The 19,932-nt window shown below is 35.1% G+C and overlaps 1 protein-coding gene across 6 annotated transcripts in view; it reads left to right on the top strand.

Moving 5' to 3' along the window:
- The window catches only part of LOC143235514 (contactin-4-like), a 55,884-nt gene that overhangs the window by 20,072 nt on the left and 15,880 nt on the right, over nucleotides 1-19,932 (top strand). For 5 of the 6 annotated variants that reach the window (XM_076473732.1, XM_076473736.1, XM_076473733.1 and 2 more), the window contains 3 exons: nucleotides 10,936-11,196; nucleotides 12,040-12,155; nucleotides 18,049-18,232. In XM_076473732.1, the coding sequence (XP_076329847.1) occupies nucleotides 10,936-11,196; nucleotides 12,040-12,155; nucleotides 18,049-18,232 (561 nt within the window). Of the gene's footprint in view, nucleotides 1-10,935; nucleotides 11,197-11,762; nucleotides 11,882-12,039; nucleotides 12,156-18,048; nucleotides 18,233-19,932 lie in introns of those variants that run through there. The other variant, XM_076473737.1, reaches the window with a different exon arrangement.

The raw sequence follows: 19,932 nt of genomic DNA, 5'->3' as shown, positions 1-19,932 counted from the left end.
TCATTCCAGCCCATGTCATTACGTCTGGCAATGTAGTATCCGATGTTTGTTCACAGAGTCATACAGTGGGCTATGTGTGATCTCTCTGCACATAGCTGATAGTGAATGAGAATTTGTTAATTAAACTAAAGCAAAGTGTACATCTGATTTATTGGCATAGGAACATGAGTAAGTTAAAGAAAGACCACAAAAGATATCATTCTGAAATCAAGCAAAATAAAGTGTTTTTTATAATCATATAATCCAGTTCAACTTAGCTATGTCAAAAAGAAATAGGGAAAGCCAAATTGGCTCTTACACGATGCTTTTGTTTCTGGTTTGTCGGGATTTAAATGTATATGGATCTGGGAGGGGTAGATGCAAACTTGACTTCTTCCTCCTGATAAGGAGGTTTTACATATTGTTTTGAAGTTTGTTCCTGTTTGAGCTCACATATAGTGTTTTCTTGATAGATAGTTTTTGTTGGATGTACTAGAAATATTTGAATAGGAGAATTACTTTATTGCACATGATAAAACATGTACGATAAGTTGCTCTGACTTTCTGACGTATGTTCCGAGTTTGACCTTTTTTCAAGTGGTACTTTCGACATTCTGACTTCCGCAAATCCAAATACTAAAAATGTATAAATAATGCAAAGTAAAAAAATCTATTTACAACCACATTAATGTTCAAAGACATATATATATTTTTTTTTTTATCATTGCTTGTTTTCTTAATTGAATGGGCTGAGGCCAATTAGAATAACAAAAGAAGGTGAGACATTTTCATAAATATTTTAATTTATTATTATTACACACACACACACACACACACACACACACACACACACACACACACACACACACATTCTAGTCTCACACCACACACACACATTTTAGTCTTGCACCACACAGCGAGAGAATAAGTTATTTCAAGAAACTTCTAAGGAATAACTTGATTAGTCAGCGATGAACTTTCGTGATATTAAAGCTGGAATCCCATGTGGTTTGCTCAAGGGTTGCAAATAGTTTAATGATGAAAACATAAAACATACGTGGTAATTCTTCTTCGAGGCAATTTTTAGATACGACCTTAAGGGCAAATGTCCCCCTTTTTTATTCAGACGGGACTGGAGGGACATGCTGACTCTCCAAAGTAAGTAAAGAAGCTTTGATCTGGAGACATATTGGTGGAAACATCCACATCTCAACACAGTGAACTCCTCTTAAATTCAAAGGCAATTGGGAATATACCTATTGAGGCTACACCTCATGCTACTTTGAATTCATCACAAGGAGTTATTGTTGAGAGTGATTTGAAGGACATCCCCAAATCAGAGATTCTTGCTGGTTTCTTCACTCAAGGAGTTTCTGCAGTGAAGTGCATCTCCACTTGCAAAGATGGAGTTACTTTGCAGATCCAATATCCTTGTTTTAACATTCACATCACCACGTGCACCTGCCACCATCAAGGCAGGTTATCTTAATTGCAGGGTACAGCCGTATATTCCAAACCCTCTCCAATGTTTCGAGTGTCATGTTGTGGTTCCCTGACATGTGCTCATTGTGGTGGCAAGGGCCACAATGTCTATTAGTTATGAAGTAGACCCACATTGTGTCAATTGCAATGGTTCTCACCCATCCTAATTTTGTTCTTGCCCTAAATGGTTGGAGGAAAAAGAGGTTCAGCATTTGAAAATGATTCATAACATTACTTATCCTGAGGCTCAAAAATTGCTGTCCACCACTTCATCTTAGACAAATGCTGCTGCACTTCATTCCACAACTACAGTGAGAGTGCAGACAGATCTCTCTGTGCCTCTAAAAGAATCGTTCTCAAAACAAATGAAAAGCCTTTTGACCTCCATGGTTAAAAAAGTTGATGAATCAACTTCTATGCCCATCTCTGTCCCTTCCATACATTCCAATAAAGATCCACATCCTTTGGTTCCATGTACAGGCATTTTTTCTGATACATCTTTTTCTCCCACACCAAGATGCAAAACAATAATTTGTTCGCGTCCTCAGTCACTGGAACCCCCTTCCAATAACAAAGACCTCCCCAATCGACCCAGGGCAGGATCCATGGAGGCCGATAGACCTCCTCCAACTAAGGACAGTAAGGAAAAAAGACATGGTCATAAACAGAAGGGTTCTCCGGTCAATTCACCTATATGTCATTCAAAATGACCACCTTTATACAATGGAGGTTTATGTTCTAATCTGAATGACATCAAAATGCTGATTGCTTCCTACCATCCTGGTTTGTCTTTCCTTACAGGAAACATTTCTGAAACCTGCCGATACAGTCACCTTTCAGCAGTTTTCTTTTTACAGAAATGACAGGCTGTGTGATGGAGGGGTGGCACTGTTGGTTGGTCAGCATATGTCCACTCTATCTTTGTCACTCAACACACCCTTGGAGGCCGTAGCCATCTGTTTTTCCTTGGGTCATATCATCACTGTTTGTTCTCTCTACCTATCATCTGAAGAGATATATGATCAATCAGACCTTGATGCTTTCATTGAACAGTTGCCATCTCTCTTTCTAACTCTGGGGAACTTTAATGGACACCATCCCCTCTGGAAAAGTGCTGTTATTGATAGGAGGGATTGCTCTGTAGAACATATGCTCTCTGACCAAAACCTTTCTCTTTTCAATACTGGTTCTTTTACTTATTTTCGTGCACCTAGTCAGTCCATTACTGCTATTGGTCTCTCAGTTTGCTTCCCTTCATTATTCTCCCATTTTTCATGGAGGGTTGACAATAATCCACAAGGCAGTAATTATTTTCCTATAATTTTGAGAGAGACTGGGCATGGTTGATGCCACCCAACCCATGCACTCCAGTGGAAGCTGGATCAGGCAGACTGGGCCACTTTCCCTATTCTTGCAGAACTTGATCCTGTCATTATCTGTCAGTCATCAATAGATGACTGTGTGGCAGCAGTTACTGACTGTATTATACAAGCAGCTGCTCAATGTATTCCTAAAACCTTGACACCTATTCCACTATATCCTTGTTCGTGGTGGAATCCTGCCTGCCACATGGCACGGAAAGCTCAAAAACGGGCATGGGATACTTTCTGTAGGTATCCCACATTTTCACACTGCATTGCTTTCCAGCTGGCCCATGCACATGCTCGATAGGTAAGACGTCAACGCCAGAAGGAATCTTTGATTAGGTTCACAACTAACATATCTTCTACAACCAGTTCCAAAGTAATATGGGACAAGATTTGAGAGGTCAGTGTGCAATACAATTCTGTCCCCCTCACGATCTTACTCTCTGATGGCCAGGAAGTAGCTGATATCCAGAGCATTGCCAATACTCTAGGTGAAAGCTTTTGCTGGGTATCTAGCACTTCTGCTTCTTCCTTCACTTTCTTGGCCATTAAGACTCGGGCAGAGCAATCACCTCTTTCTTTTTGAGCTGATTGTCTCTATGATTAGAGACATGTATCTCCTGCTTGTCTTGATATTCTTCTAATTGTTTTTAACTGGATCTGGCAGGAGAATATTTTTCCTGATGCCTGGTGCCAGGCTACTATCTTACCTTTCTCTAAGCATGGGTAGGATCCCAAGTTTCCTTCAAACTATCGTCCAATTGCCTTGACAAGCTGTCTCTGTAAGACCTTAGAGAGGATGGTTATTGCTCGTCTTGTTTGGTTCCTCGAATCAAACAACCTCCTCTTGCCCACCCAGTGTGGGTTCTGACAACAGCACTCCACCATGAACTACATGATTCGACTTGAAACGTCAATCAGAGATGCCTTTCTCAAATGACAACATCTTGTATCAATATATTTTGACATTGAGAAGGCTTGTGACACAACATGGAGGTATGGCATTTTGCAAGACCTCCATACATATGGGTTATGTGGCCATTTACTCATTTTTATTAAAAATTTTTTAATGGACGGAGATTCCAAGTTTGTGATGGTTCAACACTTCTCCATTCTTTTCTACAGGAACTTGGAGTCCCTCAGGGCTGTGATTTGAGTGTCAAACTTTTCAGTATAAAGATTAATGCCATCACTGAACAACTTCCTATCACTGTTGCAAACGGGCTTTATGTTGATGACTTTCACATCTCATGCCAGTCGTTGAACATGAGGTATATTGAGCAGCAGCTACAGACTGCCCTCAATCCTTTACTGTGGACCACAGAAACAGCCTTAATTTTTCTCTATCTGTTTGCATGAACTTTTGCCACTAATGGGGTATTGACACTGATCCTGAACTCTGTATCGGTGAAGTTGTCGTGCCTGTGGTCTGTGAGACCAAGTTCTTGGGACTTATCTTTGACCATAAGCTGACCTTTATACCACACATTAAGCAGCTACAGGTCAAGTGTACAAGAGCACTGAACATCCTCCGTTTCTTCTCTACCACCACCTGGGGAGTGGTTTGATGTTCTATGCTAAAGATATATCTTGCTCTTATTTGATCAAAACTCGACTATGGATCACTGGCCTATGGCTCTTCCAGACCCTTGGCCTTAAAGATGCTGGACCCCATTCATCATCATGGACTTTGGCTCTGCACTGGAGCTTTCCACATATCCCCCGTTCAGAGCTTATACGTAGAGTTTCATGAACCTTCTTTGTACCTTTGCCGTTTGCAACTGTTTTTACTATGTGCTTCTAAACTTTGTTCCTTATCAAAGCATCCCATCTGGGGTTGTGCTTTCCTTTCTCCTTGGGCCATACTTTTTCAGAACAGACGATCTGCCATTGCTCCTTTTGGCCTTTGTATCCAGGTGCAGTTGGATGAATTGGGTCTGTCCTTGGATAATATTGCAGTATCCACTGGTCAGCCCATCCCACCATGGCTTATTACAGTCCCCAAATGTGACCTTTCTTTAAGTCATCTGAAAAAAGAGATACTCCCGATTGGAAGTACCGTCTTTTATTTACATCTTTCGAACAATCTTTCCATTTCTATTTATATGGATGGTTTCAAATCAGATGAATCTGTGGGCTCTGCCATGGTTTGTTGCAGTTCTTTGGTTGTGCGCAGAATCCCCTCTACAGCTTCTGTGTTCACTGCTGAACTATATGCCATTTCTCTTGCCCTGGATCACATAGAAGCTAAGCAGTACTCCAACTGTACTATTTATACTGACTAGCTTAATTCTCTACTGGCCTTGGAATCACTTCACGTTGGTTCACACCCTGTTCTCGCCAATATTCAAAACAGACTGGCCCATTTCTGTTCAACATCTACTTCTATCCAGTTTTTCTGGATACCAGGTCACGTTAGTATTCGCAGTAACATGTTTGCTGACATGGCAGCTAAATCTATCTGCTCTGACACTATCACTGCTGTGCCTATTCCATACATGGACTATGGTCCTATATTCAAGGCTCGGCTCCATGCCAGCTGGTGGTCGACTTGATGTGAGCAACTCAAAAACAAGCTTTTCTGAATAAAACCATATATTGGTCTTTGGCCGTCTTGCTTCTGTAAGGATCGAAAGGAGGTGGTTGTTCTAACTAGACTACGCATTGTCACAGTTTTTAACTCATCATTTTCTTTTATCTGAAATGAAACTTATGAACCAATGTGTAATCTATATAACACTCAGATCACAATAAGCCACATTTTACTTTCTTGCTGTCGTTGAGAATCGAAACGACGGCACCATTTTAAGCATGTTCGGTCTCAAGGTTTGTCTGTAACATTAGACAGTGTTATTGGTGATGGTGACACTGCCCACTTTGATAAAGTTTTTAGTTTTTTAAAGGCCATTAATGTTTTTAATGTCATATAAGTTTTTAATTCATACATTAAACCTTTTTTAATATGGTTCCCTTTTAAGAATCACAGTCTCTCTATTTCGATTTGAAATTAGAAAATGGCTGTAACATTAAATAACTCGACACCAGGACTGGTAAGGTCAACTTCAGATGACTAACACTGCTGTTTGAACTATCCATTTGAAATACCTGTTATTCATCCTGGTGAATTCTTATTCAAATTTCACTACATGTCTTTTAAACCTTGTTACTTTACCTTTTGATAATGGCTCTAATGACACATAACTCAGAACTAGGAGTGGAAAGGCCAACTTCAGGTGACTGACAGTGGTTCTTGTACTTACTTACCTGTTAGTCTTCCTGGTGGGTTATGATAATTACCATTATGCTACAGAAAGTCCTTTACAACTTTTATTATTGTAGTTTCTCTTTTAACATTGTAGACTACATGTCAATATTGGTTTTATGCTATTTATGTTTTTAACAGCTGTTTTGTTTTACCTTCATTTCCTTTTATGAATTTTATTACATTTACTTTACTTTTACCTTTTTACTGGATGTTTGGCACAGATAGCCTAGCTGCTTTATGCCATAAAACACTAAATCAACCAACCAACCAACTGTTTGAATGGATTCTAGATAGATTGATTGGTTTCTTTCCCCAGTCTTGATTGATATTGTGAGCTGTTTGCAATGCATCATGACTATGTTTGAATTCATGCAAAAACATGGTGTGCAACGTTTTCTTTCAATCATTAATTGTAAGAGTAAGCAAAGATTTCGAAAAGAATAAAACCACTAATGAACAGAAGAAAGATTTTGTGTTTCAATGGTATATATATGAAGTTGTAAAAATGACAGGTTTCTTATTCATAAAAATGACTAAAATGCTGATGTAAAAACCCAGCATTGCTTTTTGAACAACATAACTGAATTGAGTAATTCATTTCTGGAGTAAGTTTCCAGGAATTAAGGTTCAGAGACTGTGTCTCTGATGGCTATCAGTATAATGTCTGTCATTAGGGAGGTGTGATTATCAATGTCGGACTTACTAAATGCATTGTATCAGGTTGTGAGTCTTTTTGTCTTTGTATCTAGTTCTATGAAAGTTAATTGAGACTGATAAACAGTTTTGTTCGTGGGTTGAATGATAGGGCAGATATTGTGTATGTTAAGGGAGATATGGTCATGGTCAATGTTGAGATTACCTAGAATTTGAAAGATGTTGTAGTATGAGATTAGAGATTGAGAAACTTTGGCAAGATCTAGTATGTCCTGTATGTCTTTGGAATTAGTGTGAGTTGTGCTGTTGTTATTAATAATGTAGTACTAATTATTGTGAAGTATTCTGCTGTTTCTGTTCATGTTAAAATCTATATGTTTAAAGTGAAGATTACAAAGTTAAGATACTTGTTTATAACGGATTGTATATGATAAGTGTCAAGTAGCGATGTTGGGGAGGTGTATATCGCTAATACAGTTAGATGGATGTGGCATAGTATGTGTTCCTATTACAGGATGTATAGATTGTGGAAAAGTTATTTTCAAATTTTTGTTATAAAGTAAATCTTATCCTTGTTTTCCTACAGATTTAGATTTATGTGTGATGTTATAGTTAGGTAAATTGAAAGTGCTATTTTCATTAAGTAAAGTCTCATTAAGAATTATAATGTTGGCTACAGTGGAGCATTTCGTTTTTATTTGGAATAACCTACCTTATATATTAAGATTAAAGAAATAAACCATTCTGAAAGATGATCTTTGGAACGACTTACCCAAAGCAATGGTTACTGACTTGACATCTGTAAACGTTATTTTGGTGAGAGATGGCTGACACGTGTCTGTTCCAAAGTAGTTGAGGGTGATCTTTGTTGCATGTTACTGTAAATTCTCTGGGGTAACGTCATGATCTGCATTGAAGATCACATCCATGATGAATCCAGTAATTGGAACATAAATATTGTCTGGTAGTGTGTGAGTAGGTAGCGATAGAATTCCTGGTGCTGGCTTGGATCAGGATTGGTGGATTAAGGGTATAACGGATTTAATATTTTTTTAAATGTCTGTATTTGTTTCAGTTGAATGTATATTTAGAAAAGTAACTTATAGTTAAATATGTACTGCGAAAGCCTCGCCTGCTCTCAAGATTTGTAGAAGATTCTTGAGTGTAAGAATGTACGTTTTATGAGAGCACTACCGTATATTCAAATATCAAATTTGGCCCTGTAGATGAAAGGTTCACCTTTTGAAAGCACTCGGATTATAGGGTTTCTATTTTTATCATTTGAATATCAAATGTCAGGCAAACTTTCAAGTATGTCGTCTTAAAGTTTATAAATCGACACACCTAGAGACAGTTATACAGAATATTATTGGTTTGCTACAGTCAGTATACTATAAACCTCGGAAGCTATAATTGTGATAAACGTTTATTTATTGGAAACTATAGATATCTGGTCAGGTAGATTTAGAATGTAACAAACCCTTCACTATCTCAGTGAATTAACTTCAGACGTTCAGGAAAGGGAAAATAAAAATAAAAACGTTTTTTGCATTTAATAGAGAAAATGTGAACACTATGAAATTAGCCTAAATACTAGCTGTTCAAAAGTTTAAGACCATACTGAAATGAAGAGTTAATCAGTAAACACATAACGAAATTTAGTCATTTGTGTTCAAGCATTAGCGTTGTCAACATCTCCCACTTATATCTCCTGTGTTACATTGGGTCAAAACATGGCAAAGGCTAAAAAGTTGACGGAGCTTGAATGTGGCAGAATTGTCGAGCTGCAAAAGCAAGGTCTCTCTCAATGTGCCATCACTGGTGAGCTTTGGTGAAGTAAAATTGCTGTGGCAAATTTCTTAAAAGACCCTGAGGAATATGGAACGAGAATTTCAAGTGGTCGGCCCAAGAAACTTTCACTGGCATTGAGCAAGACACCAGTCGATCGTTGAACCAGATTAAGGCCCTTATGGACACAGAATGCAGCTCAAGAACAATAAGACAGCATCTACGAGAGAAAGGCTTTAAAAACCATAAACCTCTTTAAAGGCCACACCTCCTTCCACACCACGAAACAGCTTGGTTAAATTTTGCTAAGAGGCACCAAACATGGGACGTAGAAAAGTGGAGGAAGGTTTTGTTCTCTGATGAGAAAACATTTAACCTGGATGGTCTAGATGGCTTCCAACGTTACTGGCACGATAAGGATATCCCACTGGAGACATTTTCTACACGACACAGTGGAGGAGATTCCATCATTATTTGGGGTGCTTACTCCTTCCATGGAACAATGGAGCTTCAGGTTATACAGAGGTGTCAAACAGCAGCTGGCTACATTGGCATGTTGGAGAGAGCATCCTTATTGACTGAAGGCCCTTGCTTGTGTGGAAATGACTGGATCTTTCAGCAGGACAATGCCTACAGGACAAAGGACTTTTTCATGCCGAATAACATGATTCTTTTGGACCATCCAGCGTGTTCCCCCAAACTGAATCCCATTGAAAGTCTATAGAAATGGATGTCAATTCCAAACAGTGCATGATCTTCGTGAAGCCATCTTCACCACTTGGAATAACAATCCAGGCAGCCTTCTGCAAATGCTTATATTGACCACACCAAAGTGAATGTTTGAAGTTATTCACAATGACGATCGTGCAACTGACTACTGAGACCTCTTGTTGGGCATTTCCTACCCTGTTTAGGACTTCTTTTTGGTATGATCTTAAACTTTTGACCAGCTAGTATTTAGGCTAATTTCATAGTGTTCACATTTTCCCTATTAACTGCTAAAAAAGTTTGTTTATTCTTATTTTTTATTTTCTTATTTTCATCATTCAAAGCTCTATTCAAATAAGTGGTTGGGTCTAACAATGCAAAATGCATATTTTTTCTTTTAATTTATTGGCCTTAAGATTTTGGCCAGCAGTGTATTTGTTGATAAAAGTCAGCTTGTAAACGACAGGGGGCAGCCAAGATAAGACAGCTAGGTAACTTAAAAAAGTGTAACAATATCAACTCAGAATTAATTTGCTGGTTGTAAACCTGGACTGTCAATAAAATGTTCAGTTCCAGACCAGATAGAAGACTGAATGTTGTTTGTGACTTTGTAAAACTATTGTATATAAATAATTATTTGTAATAACCGTTTTTATAAATTGGTATAGTAATGTTTTGCTCATTTTGACTGGTGGACTGGCTTGGTGAGTTGACTAGTGTTACTAGTCACTACTGGAGCAGTTCTCTTCGGCTTCTTTTATCGAAACAACATGCTTCAGCAATCTTGCTGTAAAAATCACTCAGAGACTTGAATACAGGTAGCCCTGAAAAGGGCTGTCTATCTATCAGGAATGATTGTTTACAATGTAATGTTTTAAACCTTTTTTCCTTGACAAGTTGTAGATTATTTCCTTGAAAAAAAAACAACTTTCCTTTGAGTTTTCAAATTTACCTCTCTGGAGTAAGAGAAAGGAACGTCTTTTCTCTTTAATCATTTAAAATTCATGAAGTATTCAGGGGGTGCCCAGGATTGAACCAGAGACCTTTCACATTAAATTAAATTATCTTTCAAATGTAACTCAGAAATATTTGCCAAAACTTTTATTTAAACAGTGTGAGAAATCCCATAGAGGTATTTATGTGTTTAACAAAAACTCAATACCTTACCACTGGATTCTGTTATAGAAGTTATGTTAAAACCTGAAAAGAAAAAAAACCTATAAAAAGAAATGATAAATTTAGATATTTATGAGTGTTACATATTAGTTTCTCACATTTTCAAAACGTGTATGAATAAACGGAACTTTAATACCGTGTTTTTTTTATATCCGACCTGCTAAGTTGTATATAAAAATAAAAGAAAATGCAAAAAAATAAGCAAAATGAGCAGAAATGGTGACAGAACTTTTATAATTATATATAATTAATTACACGTGCTAATAGCAGGAAATTAAACTAAAAGTGGGTTGCAAAAGAAGACACAGCACTATACGGCCACCATGGCCATTAGAAATCTCATACTATTCTGTATATGACTTAAACTCTCATAAAAAAAAAACAACAAAAAAGCCCTTAGTAGTCTTTAATCATTATATTTGAAAAACTGTTTCAAAACACCACTTCATTCAAAAACAAAACTTAATATTCTATCAAGATGTGGGTTTAATACAACTATTTTTATTTGTTTTTCAGAACCCTCATATTATTGTCCAAGTGAGCAATATATTGTCAAAGGAAGAACTTTTACAATCCATTGTCATATCAATGGAACTAATAATCTTGAATGGACCTTTAACAATACATCACTCAGGAACTCAACCCGCCATCTGGTTTCTGAAATTGGTCTTACTATCTCAAAGGTTGAGATCTCAGATGAAGGGATTTATAATGCAACTGGACTTGAGGAGAATACTGGAAAATCTGTTTTCAGAAACATCTATGTCTCTGTTCATTGTATGTCTTTTGCTTGGTTTTTTATGTATTTTTAAGTTTTTGTTTTATTATAATCTGTGGTCAAAAAATGTCAAGAATAAGAAAATGATGAACCTCTGTTAAACTTTGATGTATTATGAACACTTAGTTTCCTTTTTATTATTGAACATTCTGTAACAAAAAGTATACATATTTTTCCTTTATTCTTGTTTTACTGCTAATTATTAAAAAAAAAACCTGTTAGAAATACTGTTCATAATAATAAAATTGCATTGGATCACTCGTGTGGACAACTATATCCTACACTCATTCACTTTGTATTTTTGTATGTATGTATCATTCAACTAATCCATCCAATATTTTTTTTAGCTAGTGGGATGGAAGTTCACAGGCAAAACTTGGATGTCTTAGGGGTATGGTTTTTTTCTATGACATAGCCCTTGTGCCAGGAGGGTGGGGCTAAAACAAGCTTACATCTGGAAGATTGCCAAAGAGATAGCATCATATTTTGTGTTTGTCTTTATCTCTCATGATCCTGGAGGCGAGATTTTAAAGCTGTACCTATACCTCCACTCACAAACAATCAGAAGTTTGGTGTCCTAACTTTTACTTCAAACATTGAATCACTGGGGTAACTATAAAAGTAAATGGGGATAATGAAGGATTTTGATCAGTACACCAGAACTTTTGTGAATAAGTATCTTATGTTAGTGCTATTTAATAATGTTGATAAAAAATATTTGTTTGTTCTAGTTGTATTTTGTTTATCCTATAAAGTAATCCACACCAAGATAAATAATAGATGACTTTACAATTCAGTATCAAAAGGAATACAGTATGAAATGATAGTGTTTTTCTTACCAGATCCACCTCAGTTTTATAATTACTACGAGGAGTATACTTATGACCGAGGAAGTTCTGCCATATTGAAGTGTGATGCCATGGCTAAACCAAGGCCTACATACACTTGGAGAAATAATGTATGAATATTTGAATAACTGCTCTGAATTATATCATAAGATAATATTTTGATGCAAAATAAAGCATGATTTTAATAAGATTCTGTTAACATTTTTTGTGTAGCTATTTTATGTAGCATTAGATTAATTTATGTAGATTAATGATTTATAAAGCTTTACCATAAAAAGTTGCAAAAGAGTAACAATATAAATATTGCAAATGATTTTTTTGATAATTTTATTAATCACATTACTTAGGGGACTCTTTTTTTTTTTTTGTCATGATAGTAATCTATAGCATTGTCTCCAAGTGACATCTTGTCAGATTTGAATTGTTTATGATAGGTAACAGTATGCAATTACGTCAATGAGCTTTTCAGTGATGAGTGCAGCTTTTAAATTAATCCCAAATGGTTTTGAATTGGTTAAACAACTTTTTGATTTTGTTGATTAAAAAGCTTACCACAAAAGGTTTTTATGTGTTTTGAGTAAATTTCAGGTAATAGGAATGCTAACATTATATGTGAAGAAACTTGGAAATGGATCATTTTTTTTTAGATTTGTATGGTTGACAAGTATACCGTAAATGTTCTTTGATAGATTGTTTAGGCAAGAGTATTCATGATGAAACTTTGTAGAATGGACGGTAACTGCCTGTTGTGGAGACACAGCAAGACTTTCAAACGTCGTCCTCTACACTTCTGTCTCCACAACGGGCAGTTACCGTCCATTCTACAAAGTTTCATCATCTTAGATTTTAGTTACCAATCTAAAGGTATCAAATGGTCAATCTCTACCATGATAATGCCACCTCCATTGTCATATTGCCTTCACCATAATTTTAATTTTACTATAATTTATAACTTATATCACATAATTTTAGTTATTTGTGATATACAGTATTGCAGTGATGCAGTACTTTCTTTTGTGACTGAGATAGGAGATTTCCAGCTCTTGTGCATAACCTTGTGGGGCTAATAGATCTGAAATCTATTTTTCATGTTTGATTTTTAGTATATTAAAAAATTAAAGGGAACATGAAAAAATATGCAGCTTACATGATATTTGCCACAAATGCTAGGCCCACTGATATACCAACTGTTTATTAGCACTAAAATGGCAGTTTTTGCAACATATCTTACATGGTAGGACATAGTCTGAGACCCATTCTTCTTTCTCTGTTTTTCATTCTGTTCCTTCACAGTGTTAGTGTTTTTCTTTTCTGATATCATAAGCTATTCAAAATTGTTACTATAATTCTCCACTTTCATTTTTTTTATTCTAGAGCAGATCTGGGCCAAATGAACAGTAAGCCTTGTTGACTGTTGTGGGAAAATTACAAACTACAATCTTCATAAAACAAATGGCAGCAGGATTTAAAAATAAAACAACTAACTTTTTCATGGGAAGGATACAGAAGCTAATAATGGCTTTTAGGTATTTAAAAACAGTTCTAATTGGGCTAGTACTGATAGATTTGATTATAACAAGCAGGTTCAGTGTAGACTGAAGGAAATAGAAACAGGTTTACAAGAGAAGGTTAAGCTTTAACGTGCAGGGAATACATATCCAACATTGGCTTTCAGGAAATAAGAAAGTATCTTATTATGGTTAAAAGTGATGGATTTATATGTAATGAGCCTATTCTATCAAGCAACATATTTCAGCCTTTATCATATGCAAATGATAAACTTGAGTAGGGAAGAATAATAAAAGGGATAGATAGGGATGGAAATGAAAAATTCAAGGAGATTATTGTTATAGGAGATTATTTAGTGTGGCACATAGATAGGATATTCTGAGGGATATATAGGGAGAAAAGAATTATATTATCTAGGTGTAGTTGTGCAGGATGTATTCAGTAGAACAAGTGATATGATAAAGGGTTCTTGCAGTATCTGCAGTGCACAAAGCAACTAATGATATAGGGAAGGGAAGGTCAGAGGCACTTATTGTTAAATGCAAGACCTTGATAAAGCTGTTAAAAGAAAAGGACCATAATAAATTCATTTTGCTGGGATACTGCCCACACCTAAAAGTGGGGGATAAAATTATAAGTAGATCACTATTGTTGGATGCTAGACTTAGGTTAATATGTCAGAAAGAGCTAGTTGTTTGTTTGGAATTTTTTTGATCTGATCAGTTGGGAAAAGAAACACTTTGGAATAGATAGTATACATTTAAATAAGATAGGAACTACTCTTTTGCAGGGGCTGTTAACTCAATTGCAATGGCAAATTGAAACCAGAATTAGACAGTGAAAATTATCAGAATAATGAAAACAAATGAGATGATGAGAGGAGTAGTTGGGAACAAGGTACAAAAGTACTTATAATGGTAGGGTAAACTGTTATTATTGTAAGTCTAGAAGTACAAGAAATAAAATGAACTCTTGGACTTATCAACAGAATTATAAACAGTTGCAGAGACAACCCCAAAACCAAGCAAAGTCATATAACAGCCTTGCCGATACAGACAGCACACAAAAATATTACCATATTCACAAAGTACTTTAAGTAAACCTAACCATGGTACACTGACAAGAGTGATTAAAACCTAGTAAACAATCACATAGTCATCAAACAAACCTATTATATCCCAAGCTCGCCTACAATAGTTTCAACCATATGATAACATAAACAAATAAACCAAAATATCATAAAGAAAAATTAACATTTAGGATCCATAAGCATGAATTTTTTCAGTAATCCACTTCTTCAAAACTCCTCCAATAGTTTTTAATCTCTGTCTTAAATCTGAATAATACCCCACACAATGTAAATCAGCCCTCGCCACTGTTATCCTCCAATAAATCTCCAAAATCTTCAAGTCTCATGGCTTTTGCATCATCAACCTACTTAACTGTATCAGTAAACTTTTATGAAAACTATTCTCTGGAAGCTAAAATGCTATCTTGAACATAATAACATTATTTCACACACTCTGACCATTTGATAAGGTTAGTTGAAACAGCTATCCATGGTTTTGTTTGTAATCATGCCATCATCAGTCTTGAGAAATCTTATAACAAAATCAAATTTAAAATAAAAACTTACAATCTATGTTTGGAAGCTGAATTTCTCACAAACCACAGTACACTTTAATGGTGTCGTGTTTCATACACCCTTTCTCATTTAACGTTTTTCTCTTTACTGTATATCTTATGGCATTCCCTAACCTTTTTCTGTCACTGACTTATGCATCACAATACAGTGATGACACAGCAGTTTGTAGCATATCTCATGTCTCCCAGCCATTCATAGCAATGAGAATCTAGACTTTACTCAACTAAATAGGTGGCAATAAGTGTTAAATTGCTCTAAATTCATTAAAAATTCAGCAATGACTTTCATATTTGTGATTAGTTAAAGCTGTAGCAATAATTTAATCTTTAATGTCACTTTGGTCCCAGTGATTAATGGATCTACACATAAAGACCTTGTCTTAATTCTGTATTGAATGGGGTATTGTCATCAATACTCCATGAAATACATCACTGTGTTTTCAGTTCCTGTTCCAGCCACAAGCTTGTTAAAATACTGAAGTGAAGTCTTGCGATATTTACCTTTCAGTACTGTTCATTCATTTTCATTTCTTGTGCTTTGGAGACTAATTGTCTATAAAGAGAACAGACTTCATTCCTTGCAGTTTTAGCCTTTTCTCTTCCAATTGGTCTATGACTTAAATGTACAAACTCAGCTTGAGTTTGATTGTGCTTTCTACAGGCTTTATCAATACCAGTGTTTCAATAGTATGGAGCTGTTCCTGTTTCATCAGTTGTTGCCTTAAATTTGCTTGATGGATAAATTATTGAGGGTACAACATTGTCAGAAAGCTTTTCATCCTTACATGGGTTTCTAGGTTGTTTTATAACACAAGGCTTCACATTCACCTCAAATATGAGGTTGATATTATGTCAGACAGAGATGGCACTCAAGACTATGGTTAGCAAAAGCATGAGTAATACAAGTCTCTGGCCTCCTATAATTCTCATTTTTCACTTGAGTTTAGCAGTATAAGGTCATTTGTATTCTTTGAAGAACAGAATGTAAATATATCTTGAGGGATAACATGTGGATATAAATCATCAGTGTCTTTTGCAGATATATTCTTGTATTTATGGTAGTAATTTCCAGGAGATGATGTTTTGATTACTTTATTCAGAAGGTACTTAGCTGTTTATAGTTTTGAAAATTGCAAGAGAAATTTTGGCAGTATATTTATCTATTTCTTATAGACTGTAAGGTGGGTAGAAGCCTATAAATTTGTTTTGGAATAGTAATATATTCTGCAGTCTTGAATGAATTCATTTCCAGTTATTTAGTGACAGCTGAAAGGAGATGAGGCTGTGATTGCCCACAATTTTCTTGTTTAGTGGTTAAATACAACAGGGAAAAAGGAACAACTGTTAGGTCCAGAATGTCATGCAAACCATTGTAGTGCATGTATTTGTGTTGTTATATATTAGTGGAAAGAGAGCTTTTCTCTTCTTACTGTTTATGTTTTAAGTTTAATGTTTAGATTGTTTCCATGTACATTTACATTACTATTTGAGTTGAAGACATTGAGTAAAAATTGTATTAGGTCGAGCTTCTATAGAAATGTAACTTGCTAGAATGGTAATGACAGGAATGTTTTTAGAACACAGAGAATATGGTCATGTGAGATAGAACTCTTGAGTGTTTAATTGAATAATTTGATATTTTTGTCTTGAATGAAAAAGGGCAATATCTTGTCTGCTGGAGGACTTAATGATCATTTCAGCATTTTTTGGTAATGGTTAATATGTTTTCATTAATATGTTGACATAGCTACCGCAACTTTCATTTCTTGTAGTTGAAACAGTTGTGGGTATTATAATTAAAAATTAATAAGGAATTCAACTTAACATGAAGTAACAATTACCAGGATGTGAAGGATAACTGTAGAATTTTCTCATCATTTAGTTTCTAAGTCTGGCATTGTTAGCTCTGTGGAGATGTAGGTTAAATTAAGGTTTTTCACAGATTTATCTGAAAAACATCAAAGGATGTTTGGCTGCTTATGGGTCAGTTGCATTGGTAAAAATTTCTGTAACTAAGAAAATTGGGTCCTCTGCTTCATATGAACTGATTTTTTTCATTGTGCAATTTAAGTGGATTGCAGTTATCTCATGGCTTCTGTTGAAATTCTTCTTGTTCTTGCTTGATGGGGAATCCGGTTGGGCTGATTATTGCTCTTGAGAATAATCTGGTCTTTGCTGTTGCTAGTGGTTGACTTTTGATTAATGTTATTTTGGCAGCTGCTCAACCTCTGGTAGGTACTCTAGTCTTGTATTCATAACTTAATGGTATTGCAGGCATACACAGTAGGGAACAGCATACACCTCTTATAGTTGACACATCTTCTTTTGGCCACTCCACAACTGTTTGATTTTTGATCAAACACACTTTATCAGAGCTATTCAGGCTGCTCTGGTATAGAGGAACGTTTAACAGTTGAAACACTACAAAAACAGTGGTAAGCATACATTAATCTCTTTGACAATGTAAAATGAGTGCCAGAGGAAGGATCTTGGCTTGAGAAGTTGGATGTCTTACATTGGTTTTTGTAGTGTGATTCTGAGAAGGGGTCATTTTGCTGTCTTGACGTCTTGAATAACTGTATGCAAGAAGCCTCAAGAATGATGTATTCTTGCTTAGTTATTTATTTTTGTATTTCATCACATACTATATTCGTTGGAATTATATGAATGTTGAATACATTAATTTAGATAGGGCTTTGCTGGGTACTTTGTTAACTGTAACTGGTTGTTTTTTATTCCTTAGTGCACATAACTTTGGAACAGAAAAGAGACTTTAAAAAAAAAAGAACCTTGGGCTATATGATGAAAAGCATGAGTTGCTTAATTCAGTATTTCTACTTTTTATTTTAGTTTGGACACATCATAAGTTCAAATTATTCTTGGAGAATGTCAGTCGATGCATGGGGCTCATTGCATATAGAAGATCTCAGGTCTGAAGATGCAGGCTTGTATAGCTGTGTTGCTTCAAATAATATTGGATTTGCAAGTAAAGATGTGGGATTAATCGTGTTAGTATCGAATGAAACAATTTCAAGTAAGTTTTCAGCATTTTAATTGTCTAATGACACCTTAAAAATGTTTTCTTGTAGTTCCAAATTTGTGCTTGAATTTTCTCCTATACTTCTTTAACCATATTTAAATTGGATTAAAGTGAACTGTGTTGAAATTGATCACAAAGTATATATTATAGACATTGATACCCCAAATGTCTTAAAGTGATAAATAGTTTGCATCTTTATTACAGAAAACAATAAAATAGTCTGACAGTTCCTGCAATTTTTACCATTTGATACATGAAAAATTATTTTTGTAGAATATTTGTTTGAAGTAATTAATATTAATTCAGTAAATAATGAAATTAGATTATCAATTTATTTTATTTCATAGTTAACATTATACAATTTTGTAAGGATCAAAACTTCAGGATAGTTACTGAGACTTTCTACTTGTATTATCATACAATATATGATGTTTATAACTTTAACATTTACTGAGAAATGAGGGATTATTCCTGTAGTTGATGCTGCCTGGAACTCTATACTGGAATTTGTTAGTTTAAGAAACGGGACACTCTCCAGTGGCATAAGAAAAGAGATTGTTACTTCTCTACTTGTAATAAATGATGTTTTGAGTTTTATATTGAGAAGTTTTTATAATTAATAACAGAATGTTTTGTACTAAATATTTTGTAGAAAGAAATTGACTATCTGCTGAAATTGTAGTATTAGATGCTGGAAAATTCTATAAGTCTTGTTTTAAATAACAATGTATGATCAAAGATGGATTGTGTTACACAAGTTAGTAGTAGACGACCTTGTTGTGCCGTAGATTTTGGTTATAGACTTCAAAGAATAATGGAATGCTTTAATTTTTTTTTCATAGTAGTTAACTTTATTGGGTTTTATACCCAATATTTCTTAAGAGTGAACAACTTTTGTGGTATGTTTAAGCTTTGATGGTGCTTGGATTTCAACAATCATCATGAAATTCTCTTAATACTAATATCATAGACCTAAATGCTGCTGATTGGTTGTCCTTGCAGTTATAACTTGCTGATGCCTGTGTCTGATATGTTTTATCCAACATGTGGCAGGACAGGTTGACATATCAGTTCTGCTAGCAAAAACATTCAAGTTTATACTGAATTGAACATTTTTGATTGTGTTTTTGTTTGTTTATTATTTTGAACAAAGCTACTGGAGGGGGCTATATGCTCTAGCCATCCCTAATTTAGTAATGACAAACTAGTGAAAAGGTACCTAGTTCATACTACTTCAATGCCAAATCTTAGGCTACTCTTTTATCAATGAATAGTGAGATTAATCATCATATTATAACATCCCCATAGCTGAAAGGTTGAGCATTTTCGTTACTGTGGATTCAAATCTACTACTGACAGATTGTGAGTTTGAGCACTGGTTCATCAGGGTCAATACTTCTGACAAGATTTAATTTATTTGTAATTAAATAGTTATAAATTAACAAAAATAGCTTGTAATTATATCAAAGAACAATACACCTTGAATCTTAAGATGGAAAAAAGTTTAAACAAGAAGTTTTCTTTCTGAAAAACCAAAAATTTATTCACCACAATTAGTGCATTACTCTTTTAGATAACAACACATAAATGTTAACACTTCACTAATATTATAAAATGTAACAAGTGGGAATATATACTTTTATTATCTTCACTGATCAGAACTTTAGGTACAAAAGATTTCTTTTCAGTAAAGT

This window comes from Tachypleus tridentatus, chromosome 12 (genome assembly GCF_004210375.1).
Source record: "Tachypleus tridentatus isolate NWPU-2018 chromosome 12, ASM421037v1, whole genome shotgun sequence".
Classification (NCBI taxonomy): domain Eukaryota; kingdom Metazoa; phylum Arthropoda; class Merostomata; order Xiphosura; family Limulidae; genus Tachypleus; species Tachypleus tridentatus.
This window is presented reverse-complemented; position numbering and strand designations above follow the sequence as displayed.